Consider the following 22,068-nt stretch of genomic DNA (forward strand, 5'->3'; position numbering starts at 1 on the left):
GGCTGGCATTATGACAATTTCAGGGAAGTTTCAAGCCCCGGACCTATCTTTCTGAATGTGGGGGAAGCTTTACTTCGTGAAGCCCTCTCCTATCCCGCAACCTCCCTTTACTGCCACAAAAAAAGCAGCCAAGGGTCCCCACAACCATAAATCCCGCTCAGTAGAGCGCAGGCAAACTACCTAATACCGAGTAAAGTACATGAGAGACACAAGGGGCCTCATTACGACCTCGGCGGCATGGCTGCAGCCGAAATCGCGTCTGGGTCCGGGTCCTCAGAATGAGGAATTACCAGGCCATTCCGAGTTTGGAAGGCCCGGTAATTCCTCCCTCCAAGGACCCGGACCAGGTCCTTCCCCATTCCCATTTCAGCCCCCATAGGGCTGAATGGGAATGGGAGAGGGAGCAAACAACGGGCCATTACGAGTTGGCCCGTTGTTTGCTCCCTCTTCCCCTCGCGGGACCCGGTAAGCACGCCTGGTTTGACCAGGCGTTGCTTCCTGGATCCCGCGAGGGGACCTCGTAATGAGGCGGTAGGGGTAAACGGCGCCGGCACCTTTTACGGCGCCGTTTACCCCGTACTGCCAGGGTCGTAATGAGGCCCAAGAACACTTACCAAAACAGATACCATTGTTACACCAAACACAAAATGAGAACATTGTATGGGAGTGTTGTCACTGCTACATCCAATAGAGAGCGTTCTAGGACAGATAGCACAGTTATTCTAAACAGCATAGAAATAGTTTAGTGTCATGAAATGTAAAGAAAGGTATGCTTGCTTTGTCACACAGACGTATGCCGCCAGAAAAATAACAAGAAAGATATACCTGCTGCAACAAAAATAGATATGTTTGTTTCTTTTTTGTATATCCACCAGCCTATCAACTATTAATTACAATGCCCTCAGCCCACTCTCATTCCAACACTGTCTGTGATGTCGTATTTACTGTTGTGTCAAATTATGTTCCTATATTTTTGTTTATCATGTGTCATGGTACCCTGTTCTATTATGTTATATGCTATGCTCTATTGTATTACGTTAGGATGATTTATCATTCATAGGCTATATTATTTTGTTTGAATACTTAGGTGTTAGATGTTATGCTTTGCTGTTAAATTAGGCTATGCTGTATTAGGGTTTTGGGTACCCTAATTGTGATTAACCTAGTTTTATATTTCAGTTATTGTAATGTTTATGAATTTATGTTGTATTATATATAAAATTCATAAACATGTAAATACAACAAACAAAAAGTTAGGCTATGCTATGAAGCTACATATAATACCATGCTATGTTATATTATTGCTATAATATTATGCTGTTCTATGTGAGGATGGTATTTTAAGGTAGGACATATTATGATGATATAAAGAATACCATATTATGCCACGTCGAATCAAGCTATTATAATATCCTGTGCTATGTTATAATTAAGCAATATGACCCGAGAGGCGGGGGCATTACCGACTCAGGTAATGCCCCGGGGCCCATAGTTACATCCGGCGAGAGTCAAGCAGAATGCAATCCTTCGATTCTCGGCCGGGACTCCAGCTGCCTTGTCCTCAGCGGGGGGGGGGGGCGACTCCAGCTGCCTTGTCCTCAGCGGGGGGGGGGGGGGCGTGGCAGCCCCTCAGGCCATCCCCGCTCCGAGCCTCCCCGCGGCTGAGAGGCTGCCTCACCCCCCTTACCTTCTTGCTCCTGTGTCCCTGGCGGGGGACGATGGCAGCCTCCAGCAGTGTGGAGACTCGGAGCGGGGCCATCCCTGCTCCGCGCCTCCACACGACTGGAAGCTTCCATTGTCCCCTGCCGGGGACGCAGGTACGTATTATTTTTTTTTCTTCCCCTCCCTCCCAATACCACTTACCTTCTGCTTCTTTTTCTTTTTCGGGAGCGGACGCGCTGGGAACACTTGCCGCCATGGAAAGGGAAAACAGACTCTGTTTTCCCTTTGCATGGCGGCCATTTTTTTGGTCGTTTTTTTTTCTGTCCCGAAACGTTTTATTGAGCGACGCCACAAGTTATCACTGGTCCCACTATCCATTAAGAACTAGCAACCCCTGATAATGTCAGTACATCAATAGAAACTTTCTACTTTCAAATTAGCTGGCCATGAGCCTCCCATCAAAGGTAATGCTGACACATGAATGCCAAAGGCCACGGACAGCAGAACTTTCTCTCCAGGACGTATGCCTGCTCTAGACTGAATGGGACTTGTGTGGGATAGGGGCAACAGGGGGACGAGCACCAGGGCATCCCCTTGCAGGGCCGCACACATGACCTAGACGACGGCCAGGCACATGAGGTTGTCTAGCATCGAGCCACGCTACATAAGGGCACCACAATCGGTGTGTGCGGCAAGGACTTTCTTTGGCCTTCTTTTGAAGTGAAGCATGGTTGGATCTGGTTAGCACTTGGATGATGGGACCCGCCGGGAATATTAGGTGCTGTAGGGGCTGGTTGGGCTACGCAACAGCAAAGGTACATGGCGAGAAAGGTCTTTTAGCCTTCTTTTGGAGCTACACATAGTCGGGCCTTGGTAATACTTCAATGGGAGATAAGATGGCAATGCCAGGTGCTGTAGGGTTTGTTGGGCTGCACAGGATCTTACAGTGCTCCCCTGAAGAGCAAATCTACTGCTGCACTATGCGCAACCGCCAGGCGAGACGAAGGATTGGTATTTGTCCACAGAGAGGCTCGTGCTAGGAGAGACAGCCCTTTTCTTGGCGTTATCCAATCAGTGGTCCTCAAAAGAGGTAAGTGGGGGAGAAGGGTGTGGGGGCTAGGAAGCGCTTACTACTAGACCACAGGTTGAATTTGAGGCATTGTTAAGAGCTCTTATTGGGATAGCTATGGCCTCAGATTGCTTAAGGTAAGCAAAACTAAACGACTGGGGATCATAAGGCCTACCCACTGACTCACCAGGATAATTAGGAGCATCCATTCAAAAAAAATACAGTGAACCAGCTAATGATAAGGCACCACTAGAGCACCACGAATAAGGAAGACTTCTCATTACAATACTGGGTGAATTTGGGGGTGTTCTTGAATTCATATTATTAAATACCGGGCAGCATATTGGTTACAGCAGACACAAAAGGCTTACAGGTTGCCAAAAAATGTAATTCTCTTTTACTGAACAGCTGGGGCATGGGTTCACCGGGTCGGCAAGTTGAGAAGAAGACCTGAGAATGTAAGTGGAACAGGGGTTACGGGAAGAGCAAAAGTGGGTTCAAACATGCCCGGAAAAAGGCACAAACAAAGCCAGCAAAGGCAAAATGGGAAAAATGGAGCAGGCCCTGAAGTAATTGAAAACAACCATGTTGCAGGGTCTCTGTGAGCTGTGGAATAAATCAGAGTTGGTGGAGGAGAGGACAATAAAGGTAGGACAAAGGTTAAATGAGTTGGTGGGGCAAGGGCGGGAAAAGGAGGAGAGGTGATGCAGGGACAAATGATCGAGAGAGGTAGCTAGCAAACTAGAATTGGAGGTTTTCAACGAGTTAGAGCTGAAGGTCACGACGGCAGTGCCAGAGAAAGCAAGAGAAGCAAAAGGAAAGGGACAGGATGGGTTGGAGGGGATTACAGGAGCAGAGCTGGACAAAGGGGAAAAGGGTGCCAGTGAGAAGGGCAGGGCGCTTGAGCAACAAAGCGAACTGGGGAGGTACAAAGAGAGGGAGAAGGAGTGGGAAAAGGAGGTGCCAGAGGAAGAGGGCAATGGAGAGAGAAAGGGAGGATAAAGTAACTAGAGTGGAGGAAGAGCTGAGGGAGGAGGTTAGGAAGGATACAGTTGGCAGAGGTGGCAGGGGGGAGTGAGAGTCTAGCGAAAGAAGAGGAGAAGGAAGAGAAGCAGGAAGAGGAGAAGAAGAGGCGGGAACAAAAAAAATTGGAGGAATGTGGGAGGATCAAAACAAATGAAGTCGAGATTTAGCAGGCAGAGTACGCTGAGAAGGAGAGGAGTAGGGTTGATAAGGAGTAGTGACAGACTGGCGATGACTCAAATTGTTTATTACCCATATGACGACTGCAGGCAGGTACATTCCCCAGGGATCGATACAGAAGTGGGTATCAGAGCCTACAAAGGGCAAGGTGAAAGCAAACGTCAAAGTGGTCTCAAAGAGGAAGGTCAGAGCCGAAGTGTAGCAGAAGGAGAGGGAGAGCAAAAGGGAGAAGTTGGGAGATGGCACAGAAAGGTGCCCGGAAATGGGAGACCAGCAGAACAGGGGTTGGCGTCCGAGGGAAAAGGGGAAAATATTAAAGAACAGCCGAGCAGCATTGGGGTAAGGACTCAGAAGGTATCAGGAGTAGGTTTGAGGAGAGCAGAAGTGAAGGGTAACAGTGAGACAATGAGGAAAGGGTAGGAGAAGTGAGCATGAGGCTGGATATGATACTTTTGGCCCCGATGACTCGAGCGGTAAAGATGTGGGTAAAACAGCATAATAGCAAGGACAAAAAGGGCATGATAACTAACAAGGGCACACTACCAGGACAGGGAAGCTTTGGCCTGGTGCTATTTGGGATTTCTCCTAACATTTTGCATCTAGATGGCGGCCACCATGAAAGAACCCGGATAAAGACTGAATTAATCATGCAGCAAACATCCCCAAGCATTTGTAGGATAAGTAGTAGGGCTGAGGTACTTCCCCATATTTACTGGGAGGAGAACAGGTATTTCCATTTGTCGGATACATGGGTGGACCCTGAGTAGAAGGCACCTAGGAGGAGTGTGCCACACACGGCAAACTATTGCCACAAAGGTCTGGGGATTATGAAAATGATAATGAATGAGGAGACACCTTACTTAGAAAAAAGCAAAAATTAGTACCAGGGCTTGATAAGGAGCCTGCACAGCAGGCATAAAGGGAACAGGTGGTGCTTCTGTGATGAGCAGTGTCACTGGCATAAAAAAAAAAGAACCCATGGACTGGCTTGGTGGATGAATGTCCACAACGATTACATGATGGAAGCAAAGGACAGGCCAGTCTACTAGCCTTTTATAGCCAGCCCCTAGGTCAGAGGGGCAGGTAGGGATAAATGGTGAGCAAGAGGGAATAGGAGACACGTTTGTATGACTGGATCAGAATGCAGAAAATGCCTGCAGGAGATTAGACAGCGGGCAGAAGAGGGAGAGCAAAAGCAGCACTCCAGCTTTCAACCAGGCCCCCTAACAAAAGCAGAGAGACAACCCACTCCTGTCAGCCAGTGAAGGTTGGGAAAGGAAGCTGGGGGTTGGGGGGTTGGGTGTAACTGCTGCTACCGACACAGGTACAATGGTGGGAACTGTTACTGGCTTTGAAGTAGTACCCCAATAAATGGCGTGACATGTCTGTGCTTTGTAGTAATACCGCAATAAAGTGGACAACAGTATTTTGCTAGATGAGTTCTCTATGGATATAAGAGGAAAGTGTTAAACAAGCGGGACAATGGGCTCTCCTAAATCCAATTATATTGCACCTTAAAGGGCATTATTTCAAAAATAAAAAATAAAAAAATCCACTAAAGCTGCAATGGTCCGGTTGTTGCAACACTTAAACTAATCTATATTTAAACCAATATTCAAAGGAATTGACAAGACACCTTTGCGGTGTGGATTATTTTTATAAAAAAGACAGTAATGTGTTTATTATAATCCCACTATACAAATTATCATGTACAAATATCAATTATGAGGTACATTTATCCAAAAGAAACCCTTTGTCAAAATCCATTCATTGGCACTCTTCTGCCAGGACAGAATAAAAACTACTAACTACAAGTACTTACTGTGGTAAAGGTTAGCATCCAACAAGTTAGAAATGTCTCTTGCTTTACAACATCACATTTTTTAATTTCTTCTGGGAAAACAAGAAACACATTGGTGCTGTTAGTTACACCCTGGTAATTTCCACACACAATGAAGGTTATACTCCACTCCTTCCTGAATATCTCCTGTCCCCACTTTCGCATTAACCAAATGTTGATAATGGTTCTCTCTTAATCTTACACTTCTTTGGCTTTAGCAATGTGGGTTTAAGCCATTTCCTCTTATGACCTCCTTTACATGTGGGAAAAATGTTTTACAAACACTCAAATTCTTAATTGCCCGCTTGTGGCTTTGGCAAGGTTGGTTCTTTATGATTTACTTTGGTGTGATTCTCTTTTGGCTTTGGCAATGGTTGTTTGCATTGGTTTCTCAGGTTATTACCCTCTCTTGTTGCTCGCCTTTAATCTGACCCACATAGAAACAATCACACCCTTCTGGTCTGATTGTTAAGTTATTTTTCTGCCTCCTGCTCCTTCTTGAGTCAGCTTGGTTTGCAAAAGACTAATTCATCTTCTTGATATCAGTTCGGTATTCAAAACAATTTTTTTTTTCACTCCACTCGTTTGTTTTATTTCTGTGCTTAAGGCACCCAGACTGGGCCAGCGGCCGGTTACGGAGCCCTCTGGTTTCACAATCTACTACTGAACTCACCAGGTCTGGCATACGCATCCGTTCACCTTGCTGCCTCCATGTCCTCTGCTTCTGCTTTCCTGCTCGGCCTGGCAACCTCTCCTTCTCAGCTTCTCGTGGACTGCGCCATTCAATAAAGGAGCTCTCCCCGCTCAAACGGTTCTCTGGTGTTCGTCTGCCACCGTACACCGACTGACAATAGGGAAAGCATTCAAATTGTGCGCTTCCCATTGCACAAAGCCACCACTCCCAACGCTTCCTGCTGCGCAACCTCTGCAATCAAGGTCTCAGACAGGAGAGAACTTCTCAGGACCAACATGTTTTTTGACACATGACAGTGTTCCCAGCGTCTCTGCTCTCCTTCAACTTCTGCTTCCACGCGGAGGTGCCACAACAGCTCCGCCTCCTGCTACTGCTCTTTTTCATGGCCTTTTATGCCTCCCATTCATTACCACTAATAGGCTGCAACTTGCAGTATCATGCCTCTGTAGCCCTCTTCTTTGTACCAGTACTTTGGGCATTGTGGGACTTGAAGTCCACAATGTAAAAATCAGCATGCGCTGGGGTGTTCGGAGGGACAGCTAGCCTTGGTGCTTCCCTCCACAATACCCTCCCAAGCATGCCTCCTCTATGCTGGGGGGTTCTTACACGGGAGAGGACACCAGATGGTTGAGGGCCAATCACTTTCCAGGAAGGGTATTCGGAGTACTTCCAAGCAAATGACATCATCGTCCTGCGCTGGGCGATGCTAAATCTGGGAAAAGGGCACTGCTGAGGTCTGTTAGGCAGCGGTGTACGCGAGAATAGTCTTTTCGCACCCACCTCATTTACATGGAGCTAGGGGTTAGCGGTGCGTTCACTTGTCTTAAACAAGAGAGGGCCGAAGGTAGCAGTTGATGATGCACCTGGTGACACCAACTTCTCCAGCGTAGGTAAGCTCTGGGTTAGCTGCCTACCAGGATATGCACGATAAGTGCTGGAACCAGGAGGTCACCCAAGCTAGTATCAGGTTATCTGCCAACTCTTACTGTGACACCTGTCAGGGTTTGCCCACTGAGCCATACAGAACCAAGATAGGTTGGTAATCTTTTATTGTGTCATGCAATGGACCCATTGAGCAAGCCAAACTAACTTAACTAACAAATGGAACCTGAAGTATGCCCGGGGGCGGAGGATGGAACTCAGGGAGGAATGCCGAAGCGCCCCAGCCTGGGGACAAGCCCTTGGGCCCACTTTTAGGTGGCCACCATCTTGCCAGTAGGTAGTATAGGAGCTTTTATATGGGTCTTTTCCCCCTTCAGTAATGACCATCTAGTGTTTAATAATAACTGGTTGGATGCGGCCTATTTTAAACCCAAGCAAATGTTGTAGTGTCTTTCTTGGCTAAGAGTACAATTATTTGTGTTTAGTTACTGTGTGTACATAAACTATAGCATGTGTGTGGGCGCAAGGGGGTCACAGGGACAGCTGGCCATAGTGCCTCCCCGCCTGACACCCCTCACAATTCTATGCTCAAATTACCTTACACAGAAGAGGGTCAGTCAGGTCACACAGCCATCTCTCCAAACCTTTTGTACAGTGCAGTAATCAAGGATGCAGAGTTGTTGCCCTATGGGTTCTTCCCTAAGTTCTCATTTAGTAGAACAAGGTAGTCATTTTTCAAAGGTTGTGGTAGGAAATGCTAGGTAATACAACCACCGCCCAGAGTAGTCTAGCTTATACCCGAAAGAGGAGCATTCTCCTACTCAGCTGAATGGATCAACATAAAATTTCGAGCAGGACTCGAGATAACATGAAGGACTATGCACTAAGAGAAAACCTTATACAGGCCAATCTGCAATCAATCTCTCTCTCTCTCTCTCTCTCTCTTCGCCAGTGATTTTCAGAGCACTATACAAGAAATAACATTTGGTACAATAGTCCAACAGAGCATAATCTGCTGGTTGGAACTAAAGTTTAAAACAATTTTCAAAGTATAAACAAAAAGAGCCACGCCCCGAAAAAGTACAATTGCAGTAGCTTAAGATTTTCTGGGGAAAATACATGTTTTTAAATCTGACAGAAAACCATCAAAGAGGGGCGAAATGTAATGATATTCATTTATATTTTATTTTAGTAGAGTTTTTGTTCAGCACTGGCCCGACCCAGTGTGTCTCAGAGCCCCTTAGAAAGTTCAAAAGGGCACAAGGTGGGAGGTGAAACGAGTTATAAAAATTCTTTCAGGATAGGAAGATTAGGATAAACTGGTGAAGGCAGTGGAGGTGTTGATTATCGATTAGGTGTAGGGAAATAGGTATGTTTTGAGACTTTTTCTGAAAGTGGTGATGGAGGGTGCAGTATGGATGTGAAGTGGTAGGGTGTTCCAGGCTCTGGGTGCGCGCTGGGCAAATGCTTGTTTTTGTGTGCATGTGAGTTTCCATAGTGGAATGTACAGAAGGTGTTCGCTAGCATGTCTAGTGTTTGTGTGGATGGTGGGTTTCAGTTTGTCGGCTTCAGTAAGATGGGGTTTTCATTTGGATGGCTTTGAAAACAATGGAGAGACCTAAGAGCGTTGCTTGGACTGTTGTGCATAAGTCATCTGTGGAAGGGTGTGTCTTCTATTGCGTATGAGGGTGTAGTTGTAGGTTGCACTGTTTGTTGATGGCGGCAATGTGGTGTGTAAAGGAAAAGTGGGGGTTGATCGAGAAGCCTGGGGGTTTGAAAGGTGTCAAGAGAAATATGTGTGGGTGGTCCTTGGCAAGTACTTTGAGCCAATAGGCAATGTTGGGTTTGTGTCCGGAGGAGAAAGATGAAGAGGCATTCAGTTTTGGAAAGGTTGAGTTTGAGGTATTGTGTGACCATTCAGGTGGTGATGGCCGATAGCCAGCTTTTGAGGGTATGGGGATCTCAGGGGGCTGCAAGATTTGTAAGTATATTTTGTGAGTCATCAGCCTATTGGTGGAAATGGATGTTGTGGTTGCTAAGGGTCTGTCAGAGGGATTCCACATATAGCTTAAACCCCGTATTTTACCATGGTCGGCCAAGATTGATAAGGGGGCATGGAAGCAAAGTGTGCCATGTCAGCGAGGAAGGAGATGAACCAGTCGAGGACTGTGCCTGAGAGTTTCATTCTATGGGATAGGATTTTGAGGAGAATGGAGTGATCTATGGTGTCGAAGGAAGCAGAGAGGTCTACGAGTACTGGAAGTGCTATGTGTCATTTGACTGCAATATTGTGGAGGTCACTGAGGATGTGAAGAGTAGTGGTCTCAGTGCTGTGTTTTATCTCTGAATCCAGATTGGCACTGGTTGAGGTCATTGGTCGAGATGTGTTATTGGTTGTATGGTTCCATGATTCTGGTGATGTATGCAGAATAGTAATGGGGTGGTAGTTTTCAGGGAGGGCGGGATTGAGGAATTTATTGTGAGGCGGTAGGATATTTTCCTGTTTTGAGTGTAGAGGGGATTGTACCATGTGTGAAACAGTTGGTGGTGATGTTGAGCCAGTGTGGAAAGAGTTTGGTGATTCAGTTGGATGTGCCTTGAGGTGGGCATGCATCGACCAGGACGTGTTCAGGTTTGCTTTTGCTGGTGATGGTTATGAGGGTGTCTGTCTATTTGGTGGAAAATGTCTCATGTGTTGAAATGTTTGGGCATAGGGGGTAGTAGTTGGAGGACAGAGGGAAAGTCTTGTCAGACATTGTATATTTTATTGTTAAAGTAATCCATGAGGGAGTTGAAAGAATGCTGCAGTGGATTTGTGTGTGGAAGCTAGGGGTGATAGTTTGGAGGGTGACTTGATGATGTTGAAAGGTTTTTGTGTATGGTTGGGGGTCGATTGCAGTTCGTGTAGGTAGTGGAAGCAGCTTTGGCGTTACAAATGGCTGTATTGCATTTGTTGCAGCAGTATTTGAAGAATGTCCTGGTGGTGGGGCTTGGGTTCTTTTACCAAGCTCTTTCAGAGCACATGGCTTCATGTTTATTGGAGAGGAGGGTACTGTTCCCATGGTGATGGTTGTGTGTGATGATGGTGTTGTAAATGTTGAGGAGTGTGGAGAGTGTGTGTTTGAGCGGCGTAGTATGAACGGTGCAAAGGCTCTGTTTGTAATGTATTCGATTTTGGTCCAAGGTGCTGCCAGCTATGTGTGTGGTGTAGGTTGTATTTTGTGTGAGGTTATAGGGGGAGAGCGGGGTGGCAGACAATTCCAAAAGCTCCGCACTACACATGAAAAAGGCTTGCTTTTGAGTCTGCACATTTCAAAATGTAGTAATCTCAAGAGAAAGGCTCTCTTTCTTTTTCTTTTTTTTGTACTCTTTATTTATCTTATTCAAACAGTACATGTAAGATACAATACATCTAAAATCAACAAAGTACAATATATCTGAACACACATCTTTTAGAATTCTTTGTACCCCAGGAAATTCAATAAAGAGATAATCATATATTAAAGAAACTCATATACACTGGGGTCATAATACATTTTTAAATGAAAACAATCCAATACAAAAGAAAAAATTCAAATTTACAAACATACAAACACTAAACATACATAACAAAAACATACACTACAACAAACAAGACAAAAACGGATACAAGTAAACATTAACTTAGATTAATCATTCATACATGCAATGTACCATACAAATCATTCTTAAGAGAGATTCTGTCTGCCAACCGCACAGTAGTTGCCAGATATGCAGGGTGGTTAAAATGTACGAAATTAAACTTCATACGGCCAAGTTTGAACAAAATACCAGCTGCAAAAGGAAGTCAAAGTGGAGCCTAGAAATGTGGTGAAACATGTTCAAACTTCCTGCCTCCTACTACTAGCTTCCTTTGTGAATGGCAGTTTTTAGATGTCTCAAATCTGTTTTTAACACCCGTTCCCGCAATTCAGTGAAACCATGAATATCAGATAGAACAAGAGAATGAATGACTGACCGATGTAATTCATCTCGAAGAAAAGGCTTAAACCTGCGGAGCTGTGAGAGTTGATTTCGTGCTGCTTAGGTTTTTTTATACACTTATTTCACAAACAATGCAAATTTGATTCAATAGTCTAGGCACTCTGAAACTACTACTGTGGCAACCTTGCACATTATAATAACATATAAACATAACATAACATCACATGAGAGCCATCTTGCAGCTAACACAATCCTTACATGCGCAGGAGTGATACCTTATGTACTGCATTGCCTACAGGGTCAGTACTCAGACGACATAGCTGTCCCCCTAGTTACAATGGGTTGGTTACAATGGGTTATGATTGAAGCCGGGGGCAAAAATAAAAATTGCAAGCTACTAGCCAGTCATAACAAGTCGTTTGCCACCTCAATTCTATATATGCATAGCACACCATTCCTTACTCTCCAAGAGTCATATATCACTAGCCAATGACTAATGGCGAGTGCTGATTTTGCTCCCTGTTTGAAGAATACGAGGGGTCCCCAGCTCCTCTGCCCCATATTGTTCCGATTCTCTCCTAGGTGGCAAGCAGTTATGGTTTGAAGAGAGCAATATATCGCTTTGATTGATGCACCCCTAATTGACACATTTTGAACCTAGCATGCACCGGGCACTTTTACATTTTGGATTAACTGTGGGATCACATTGGTCCTGAAGTTCCAACACTGTCTGCTGTGCTATTCCAGAGGGAAAACTCTGGAGGGTGCCCTTTTTCGTGATGCTGGGCTACAGGACCAACCAGCCTTACAACGTCTACTGCTCTGCTAAGACTGTCTTCCTAAATGACAGCTGACTGCTCTGTGAATGCTGAATTTGGAACCGTCGTCTGGGCAAAACTGAGAGGGAGCCCGGCTGCTGAGCTTATCTTTCTAGCCTACATCAATCCGAGCCACCAGCCTTAGATTCAGGTTGACCTCCCTAGGTCTGATGTTAGAAGCCAATAGAAGAGCTGCCTGCAACTGGGGATATTTTGACAAAAATAACTTCATGCGTACCAGCAAATATCTTTCTTAAGCACACATGAGGAACGCCGAATTTCCAGTTCAACACAGCTAAGATGCATTTCATCCACCAATTGAAAAATCATGGTCTAAATTGAATCCAAAAAAGATGAATTGAATAATGGCAGAAGTATATAAACATCTAATTGAGATGAATTACATTTCAGCAACCATGCTTTAAAACTGGGAGATGAACAGATTCAATTTAACAGCAACATAATTGAAGTCACCGATGCACCTACAAAGATGTATATCAAATTGTGTAATACATTTCAGAAATACTGTTGGATGTTGTATTAATCTTTGCCTTGAAAAAGCCTGATGGGGCGTAACTCGTGGCACAGAGTTGGCTTGAGGCGTAAACTTATTGTTGGCTTTATTTATGATGAATTTCAAAGATCACTCTGACACTCTACTAACCACACCAACATTTTAGTAATACTATCATTACAAGATAGGAAAAGTGGACAAATGTGTATGACACCGATTTATGCACAATTTGTCCGAACACTATTTGGATATTAGTGATTTCTGAATTATTAAAACTACACCAAAAAAGAATTCTAATTTCAATGTGATTTCATCTAGTGAGTTATTTCTTCAGAGTAGGTGTATTCAGTGCAATGCCACCAATCTATATTCCTTTTACTTTATGCCAGCATTAGGTTGTGTGCTGGGGCAACAGTAGCATAGCTGACTACCTCTGACCAATGCTCTTTTTATACACATTAGCTCTAGAAGGCGCAGTTCCTAGGACCCACAACCTAGTCACTTTACTTCCAATCTTTCCTAAGCATCTTTCGACATGCCACACACAGCTTTCATTGGCTCAAGTCGCAGAAAAGAGTTATCCCTTCGGTTACACAGATTTTATGGGTTCAGGCCAAAGACAACAAAACAATCACTCTAGTTACCTATATATTACAAGCTCAGGCTTCAGACCTTACACACATCCCCTCACACAGATCTCCGAAAGCAGAGCTATCATGCAGGTGGGCTAGATTATAGACTTCCCAAGTCTAACACAGGAGAGCAATATCTCCTGTTACACAGCTCAGGAAGGTTCAGACAGCAGAGCTATCACTCTGAGCACTGACCATGCGTTATACAGTATTATGGCCATGCCTGTTCAGCTCTTCAACGATAGTGCTATAATTGAGGTTACAAATGTGTGAAAGGTTCAAGGCCTCAGACAGCAGAGCATGTACACAGAATACACAGATCATGTAGACTCTGACCGTAGAGCTATCCCTTCAGGATATAGACACAGAACTGAGGCCTGAAGAATCCTGGATTGAACTGGTTAAACCTGTCTCCTCTTTTATTGTAGACCATCAAGTGCAGAGAAGATGTGAAGTATCTTATAAAGCCCTAAAGTCAATCTCAACACACATTGGGAAATGCAACCCTGAAGCTGCAGGTGCCGCATCCACAAGGCCACATCAAAATTATAGTGAACCACCATCTAAATGCTGATGCAGCAGGTCACAATCAGCAGAATGGGAGAATGTATAGGTGGCTTTCCATGCAAAATAAAACTCACATGACAGTAGGTCTATTGATTTCCCCAATAGGCAATGTGTCTGCAGCTTGAACAATAAATGAGACGGGCTCTCTTTTGCAGCAGGAATAACAAAGAAGACGTGCTCACCCCCGGGTATTGCAAACCAAAGTGCAAAATGAGCCTGTTCTCTAATGAAAATAACAGCCCAGTCAGTTGCACCCACCAGATGTGGTTGTGAAACAGTTCTATTCCAAAAGCATTAAGGGAGCATGTGTTGCTAGCCCCACAACTACCAAGGAATACATTAAAGCCTGAGAAAAATTGTGTGCACGATTCCACTCTGAACATCCACCCTCTTGCTTCCCCAGACACTAAGGACCAACATTCTGGCTCAATGACTATAGATGGACAAACCTCTTGCTTCATAACCAAGGAACCAATACAACGCCCCCTTCATCACAAGCCCATTTCAGCAGTCTGTTTTATTGCAAAGAGCAATCATATTTGCTCCCCTCCAATATTTGCCACAGGGGATAAACAGCCTTACTTGTTCAGCATGTTGGATTGGTAGATCCTTTTCTCCTGAGTGTTGAAGCAGCTGCTTCGGGGGGCCGGAATAAACTTGTGCTCTGCCCGCATGGTTGAAGCTGCTGTGGTGATGATAGCAATCCCATCCCGCACCCTGGCAGGGAGATCATAGTCCCACTCATCGTAGGATACCGATATGAGTCCAGTTGGAAACTCTGAGGGCACAGTATCCGTGTCCCCTGCCACCAGGCTGGGCACGATCCACGTGTATCCATAGCCTGCCAGCCCCACCGAGTGGGCCACCTCGAAGATGTATGTGGCCTCCTCCTTTGTGCAATATAACAGAATCACTGGGCTCTGTAGCTTCTTGAGCTGGTTTTGGATTTTGGAATCCCCGTCATCCAAGGACATGTCAAGCAGAATGACCTCCTCCAGCTCCCAGCCCACAAAGCTGTTTTCAATGGTACTGCGTATTTTATTGACAAAGTCCTGATAGCCAGGGAAGTAGGTGGTGACGATGGAGAAAATGTACCAGTCATACTCCTCCATTATATTCAACATGACGGAGGCTTGTTGTTCAATGGAAGGACCAAACTGGAAGAACATCGAGGATTCTTCCTAAAACACAATGAGAGAGAGTAAATGAGTCAATAAGATTGACATATGTACATAAAGACACTGTTTTGAAAAAGAGCGCTTTGACATAAAGACATGTCTGACTTAGTTTCGGAGACTAATATATTGGAGGCACGGCTAAAATAGATTTTAAAGCTAATTCATCACCATTTCCAGATACATGGGCCTCATTACGTGTGTGGCGGTCTGGAATTAAGGGTGCCGGTAGCAACGTATGGGCACCTATTCCGGACCGCCACACTACAAGTCTGCGGGAGGGGGACGTTGCGCCCGGCAGGTCTGACCTTCTGAGCACAACGGCACACTCCCACAGAGGTTTCACAGAAGCACCGGCACAGTTAGTAACGTTGCCGGTGCTTCCGTCTCCCCACTCCCAATGAGTCCTATGGGGCTCCATGGGAATGGGGATTAACAATTACTGTCGCCTGACCTCCCGATCCGCAGGGATTTGTAATGTCCTGGTGGCACCAGGAAGTCAGGCGCTGGTAAACTGTTGCGAGTCTGGCAGCAACCCAACGGAAGCACCAGCAGGGTCACCGGTGGACTCGTAATGAGGCCCACTGTTTGTGTTTTCCACAACAGCAATGAGTTCAACTTTTCTTCACTTTGCGGTGCTCCAAATGGCAGTCATATATGTATGTCAATGCAACACCATAATTAACACTTAAAAGTTACAAATTGGATATCAGATAGCAAACAATATATGAAACAATATTTAAGACAAAACATGTTTTTTAAAAAAACTTTCAGTGGTGCTCTAGGCAGAAACTATTTGAAAAAACTAATATTTTTATTTTTGTGAAACATATTTGTTTTCTTGTTACAAACATTTAGCCAAATAGTTCAAGAAGTGTTTTCCAAAATCAACTCTATATTTATTACCATTCTAAATGAACATGCTCTTATCCTAAACATTTTCTGTTTCTCGTTCATCATTCGAATGTAAATGTCATTAATTGAGTAAACTGTATTCCACTCTGGTTTCTTCTGTGAATTTAAATTTGGGCACCATTTATTAGATACACATATCCAGAAACACTTATAGTTAATTGAGCATGTTCCAATACCTTTGCCAGTTAATAGTTTGATTAGAAGCCCCATTTGTTAAGTGCACATATTCCAATATACTTGGTATCTGTTAAATGGGCATATCCAGGTTGATCAGCCTTGTTTAAATAGACCTGCCCCAATTTCTTCATCGGGATAGGTTCGCTAAAACAAGGTTTACAAACCTGCTGGGGTGTAGCCCCCCTACACACATGTACATAACTTTTAATATGGTAGGATCAACAACCATCTCTTGGTTTGGGACATTTTTAGATTGCCAAAGGCAAGAAAACAAAAACATTTATCCAAACCGAAAACCTAAGCAAACCTGCTCCCATGGTTTAGATGCATATGGATTTTCTCAAAAACTGGCTACGGATGAAAAAAGTGTGATAGGTCTAAAGCATTTTGGGGCATTTCTTTATATAACACTCAGCAATTGTTTGATTTTGGAGGACGATTACATAGATAATTAACATTGGATATTAGCATTTATCATCTTCCCCTTCTTTTGTGGACAGTTATTTAGTGCTTATTAATAAGATGTGTGTAAAATATCTGACCATACATATCAGGGCAATAACAATAGAATTGTATATTGTTAGAAATAATTGTTGAATATCATGCCCACTTGGGTGATATTACTTACACATTATACTGATGTGAGGTTTTAATGCATACATAGTTAAGCTCATTTGGGTGATAAGTCTATTTTTATTAATCAATTACACTATGCATTGCAGTGGTAGCCATGGGGGTGACATTTTAACCCGAAGGACAATAAGACAATCATGCAATTTAATACATATATATGAAAAAGCTTTTCCACATAGATGGTTCCCATTAACGTAACTGTTGCTTTGCCTTATGTATGGAGATCAGGAAACTCATGTGATTTTTAGAATGTCATCGTGTACTTTTTAATTACATAAATTGGTTTGCATCTCTAATTTAAAAAAAAAGATTTTTGTATAGTTGTTCAGTAGGATGGGACGAGGGCGCAACAGTTGAAAAATCACTGTATTCAACTTAGTCATTATGGACATATAGGACTGAGGAACTGTAAAATGGCTCAAGTGTTCCAATCGGAACAAGTTAATCATAGCTCGTGAAAAAGGACTACAAGAGCAGTATTCATTTTCATTTTCCTGAAACGCTGAAGAAGCAAATTTCAACATAGCATCAGGCGGGAGCCGTGGAATGCACAATAAAATAAATTACTTTATTGTATGATGCAAAAATGTCCGCTGGCATATTTTGACAAATTAAGCTTGGCAAACTGATCGAGGAATTTGAGATTAGAGTTGGTCTGGGTGGACACAGTTTTTCAAAAGTGACTTGCAGGGTTTCCCTGCAAAATGTGCACTGTGAGCACTCACAGGTTCCCAATACCATAAAAACTCAAGTTTTTGAACATGCCAAAACCCATATTAGCAAAATGGAAAGCCTAGATGGAGAGGGTCGGGCCCACCCACGGCAGAACAGTATATTTATTACTTAACCCAACACAATCTAGAAATAGTAGAAATACGAAATCATTCTACTATGCCTAATTATACAGCTAGTAGTCTGTCTTCTATATCAAAATGAAACAAGACAACTGTTTGCTATCTATATGCTTAGCCACAGCAGAACATATGTACATTGCACAAGCAAGGGTATCCAGAAATTAGCTCTATATTTGTGCCTGACCGCTCCTTGCAGTCCGGCAAATGCAACAAAAAAAAAGAGATCATTAAATAAAAAGAAAATACTGATGGGGGTCTTTTGGCTGGGGGCAGCCTTTTTATCACTGTAGTATTTCAACAAAGTTGGGTGACTTCTAAAATGTGTCATTTTTATATTTTAAAAGCAAAAAAAGATTGAAAATATTGTCTATTTTATCAGAGACTGAGGTGGTGTTTCAACTCCACACCTTATTTTACAGACAATTAGTATAAAGTATGAACGTTCTGCCATTAAGTGAATGGGTGTTCACCTCTACACTTGGATGGAGACCCACCAAATTTGTACAGTGAGGTACAGGACCTTTGGAAATTTAGAAGAGGATGTCTAAGATCAACCTCGACTGTTGTCAAAATCCCTCCCAAGTTTGGTTTTAATATCAGAATATACTCTGATATACGTCTCGCACTACTTGTGGGGACAGGGAGGGTTTGAATGGAAGATTCGAGAAGGTTTGAATGTGCGTTACACCAAGTTCTACCTTTGTCAAACTATGTTTTTTCCCACAAAACAAAGAATTTGCAGTTTGAATACAATGAATAGATGCATATCATTGTGTTTGGTGCGATCGAACCGTTGAAATGTCCCCTTTTTATCATGAAATATAATGGACCAGTCCGCACATTTGGAATGACTTCAGCCACAACAAAGGCTGTGGTGATATTCTAGAGAGAGGCCTGGAGGGTGCTCTGTTGCCAACACTGGCCTACAGTAACAATCTTCTTGAGCATACGTACAATGTTCGAACCTATCTGACCACAGTTTTACTGCTTTGGGGAATTGTAGAATTTGGAACTAGACTACATGTCAACCCTACTCCTTGCCAGCATAATAGGCACTGCTGTTATCCAAGTCGACCTGTGCTGTTGGGAGCCATCCACCCACCCATAGAGGAGTCTGCAGCTTGATGCACTACAGCAAGAATCTCATGTGATCCTGGATTTCTCTATTCCAAGCTTAAGTTCCTTATCTCCATCAACAGGGAGGCTGGCGTAATTTGTGGCTCCACAGGGAGAGTTCTGACCACCTGTACTAAGCACTGAAAATCTGCACACTAAATTATAGGGCATTTCTCTGGCAGTGCTCCCTGCCACCGTGGGAGAACCACGCTATCACTGCTGTAGCCATGCTCCTTCTTGACATCCTCTGGCTCCCTCGCCTGTTCCTGCCATTCTCTGACCCCCTGCGCTTTCTGTCATACACAACCCGGAAGCTGCAAACCTTGTCGGCACCTCTGCTGCTCTACCATGCTGGCTGCTCCTGGCATACGTTTTGCTACCGCCCTCTGACTCCCTCCCTATGATGCCCTAACCAATCCTGGCATATGCGGCATGGGGGAATTGCAACCTTCCTCTTCCAGGCCATCCTCAGGAACAAATTAGCCAGTTAGAGGCCCACCGAACGACCAATCCCCCGCCAAGCGTCATCATTCAAGAATCTTTAGCTCCATGCAGCACCAGCCAGGATGCCAATGTTGTAAAAAACAGTAAGCCAGCATTTTAACACAGTTTATGCATACATAAAGTGCATACTTTATGTCCTTTCTGAAGTGTTTTGGTAGCTGCTTGTTAGGATAGGGTTTTGTATATAATTATTTTTATAGAGATAGAGAGTTGGGTTGATAGGCTAGGCTCTTTAGGACTGCTCTCGTGTTGCTTCTGGTTGTTGAAGATAAAAGGTAAAATAAAAAAAATAGTATGCTGTAAATAGCTGTTTTGCCATGTTGCATCCTGCGTCAAAGCTGGAGAGCATCTTGCTGGAAACATACTAAAGAGCAAGACACCAGAGCTTGGAGTGGTCAGTGTCCGCATGGAACCTTTATTAATGTGTAAATATTGTGTTACTATTGGTTTTTTCTACTGCTTTAAAGGAATTGAGCAACCTCTTTACCTTACCTTGCCTTCCTTATTCCCTGCTTTCCTACAGCAACCCAATGTTCACCGCTCAGAACAACCCCTTAGCGGTCCGAGAAGCTAGAACCAGAAGGATCCCGGAATGACAGATAATGTAAGTGCAACACTGAGTTACATTTTTTAGAGGTACTGCTTAGATTGGCGAGTGTGGCTTCGAACGTACCCGTAATTACCTGGCTTTTCCTTACACCCCATCCTATTCGCCAACTATACTTTATCTTTGGGGGGTGTAGAGTTGTTTAGCAGCCAGTGTTAAGCTTTCATTTATTTCAAGGAGCTCGTTGTGCAATTTGTATTTCGGATAGGATTGCAGAAACTATTTTTCAAACTTTGTTTTCACTGACCCAGCTCCGTGAGCCCCCTGCCAGCATAACAGCCTAGGCAAAGCCCCTGAACTAGCAGAAAAATGCATCTTAGTGTGTTATGTCCCCAAGGAAGTCAACCCTGAGACACTACCCATTGCCATTGCACAGGCAGACCCAATCGCAAACTATGATATGACAAGTCATTCATAACGCGCCTGTAAACACCTGCTCAGGGCTGCTGGCTTGTCCATCACTACCTAGTCCAAGCCCTGCATTGCCCAGTGCTGTGACCAACACTGCAGCCACTACCACTACAGATGTGCCTTGCGCTTATGCCAGCACTACCCTAGAAAATGGTAATGCCGAATTCATTGCTTAATCTATGCCCAATGCCTTTAAAGTCGATTTGCAGGAGACCCTCTCAAGATCATTGCATCTGAGCTACTATACCAACCTGCTGCCCTTTTCTGGGGAGAAGCCCACTCTAAGGGACGTTGATGAATATCAGATATGGGCAGACCAGACCACTCAGATTCGTCATGACTAGTAGGCTTCTGAGTGGTACAAGTGGTGTAAAAGTGATAAAACACTGCAAGATCCTGTGCTAAAATTAATCCAGTAACATATCCGGAGCACTCAGCTGCTGACCTCATGTACACCTGAGAAAGCATGTTTGGAGCCACTGAGTTGGTGCAGAGTTGATGGCGAAGTACTACATTACTCGTCTACAACCCGAGAGACTGTCAAAGTACTTTGAGATGATCAAGTCAACACTACAGCTGGCATTCCAAAGGAAGCTGATTGAGCCACAGCGCCTGAAACTGGGAGACTTCAGCAAGTCCTGTGTGGAGCAAGATCAATGTTGCTGATACTCATGCAGCTACAACCCCGAAACGGACCCAGACTTCACCACCATTTCAAGAACTGGCCCAAGATGTGCATGCCCTGGAAGGAGGTATTCAAGACACAACATACCGTCATTCCAGCCAACTGGTAACCCCATTTGCAGTCACAGAGGGTGAGATTCGATATAAGGTAGAGGCATTGCGGCAAACCAACCATGCCATGCAGCTTCAGAAGACTCCCACGGTTACACGTAGACCACCTAAGTATGGAAGAGGCTCTGCACCACCGATAAGCGAAGGAGCACATTACCTTTTCTCGCATGGTTAAGGACCCAGGACACCCAGAGTACTCCTGGTGTACCACAAATATCCAGCCATGGCAGTACTGTCATATGTGTCCCCAGGAGGGACAAACATTTATGTGCAGCGACACGCCAAACTATAACAAAGCAGCCAAAAGATCTAAAGTGCTGAAAACTCCCTACTCACGCAATGGTGGGAATCGCTAGCGAGGTCTAGTAAGCAGAGCACCTGAAACCTCGCACATATTATGCTCCATCCAAGTGAAGCCTGAAGACATTGGGTCTGTACCACCGGTAAGGCCAAAGTCTGCAGTGATGACAGACCCTGACGTGTGCCTCTTCCCTTTCAATGACTCCTGTGGGAAATCCCCTCACATTCTAGCCGGTGCTTACCTCATCCCTTTGGAATTACACTACCTCACATTCCAAATCAATATGCATTCCACTTTATCACTGATCACAGCAAGTAAGAAGACATGCATTCCCTCTCCATCAATAAGTCATATAATCCTGCATTCTCATGGGTGCATGACGCTCCAAAACAGAGAGTTCCTTCCCCTCTACAAGCCTACCACCTACCGCCCCTGGGAGAGTCGTTATCCATGCTACCTTTGGCACATTCGACTTGCTGGCCCCTACTGTGCCTGTTTCAAGCATTTGGCGGTCACCTGTGTTCTAAGAAGCTTTGGCCTGAGGCATCTCTACTGTGTGTGCCTGGGCAGCCTTTCTTAGGGTCCTCCCACTTGCTGGCCTAGTATACTCCTACACCTCATCTGCAAGATGCTCTATTTCCTTGCTCTCGGATTCACTTTTTTCCCCATTTACCTGCTTGGCTGCGGTCCCTAGAGCTCGCCTCTATTCACATATTTGGCATTGTGTAATCCCTTT

At 44.4% G+C, this 22,068-nt stretch overlaps 1 protein-coding gene across 3 annotated transcripts in view; it reads right to left on the reverse strand.

Moving 5' to 3' along the window:
• Window positions 1–22,068, reverse strand: part of GRIN2B (glutamate ionotropic receptor NMDA type subunit 2B) — a 1,810,086-nt gene that overhangs the window by 1,109,596 nt on the left and 678,422 nt on the right. For all 3 annotated transcript variants that reach the window (XM_069652716.1, XM_069652718.1, XM_069652717.1), the window contains one exon: window positions 14,427–15,025. In XM_069652716.1, coding sequence (XP_069508817.1) covers window positions 14,427–15,025 — 599 coding nt within the window. The remainder of the gene's footprint in view (window positions 1–14,426; window positions 15,026–22,068) is intronic.

Source organism: Ambystoma mexicanum, chromosome 3p (assembly GCF_040938575.1).
Source record: "Ambystoma mexicanum isolate Mex_15411 chromosome 3p, UKY_AmexF1_1, whole genome shotgun sequence".
NCBI lineage: Eukaryota > Metazoa > Chordata > Amphibia > Caudata > Ambystomatidae > Ambystoma > Ambystoma mexicanum.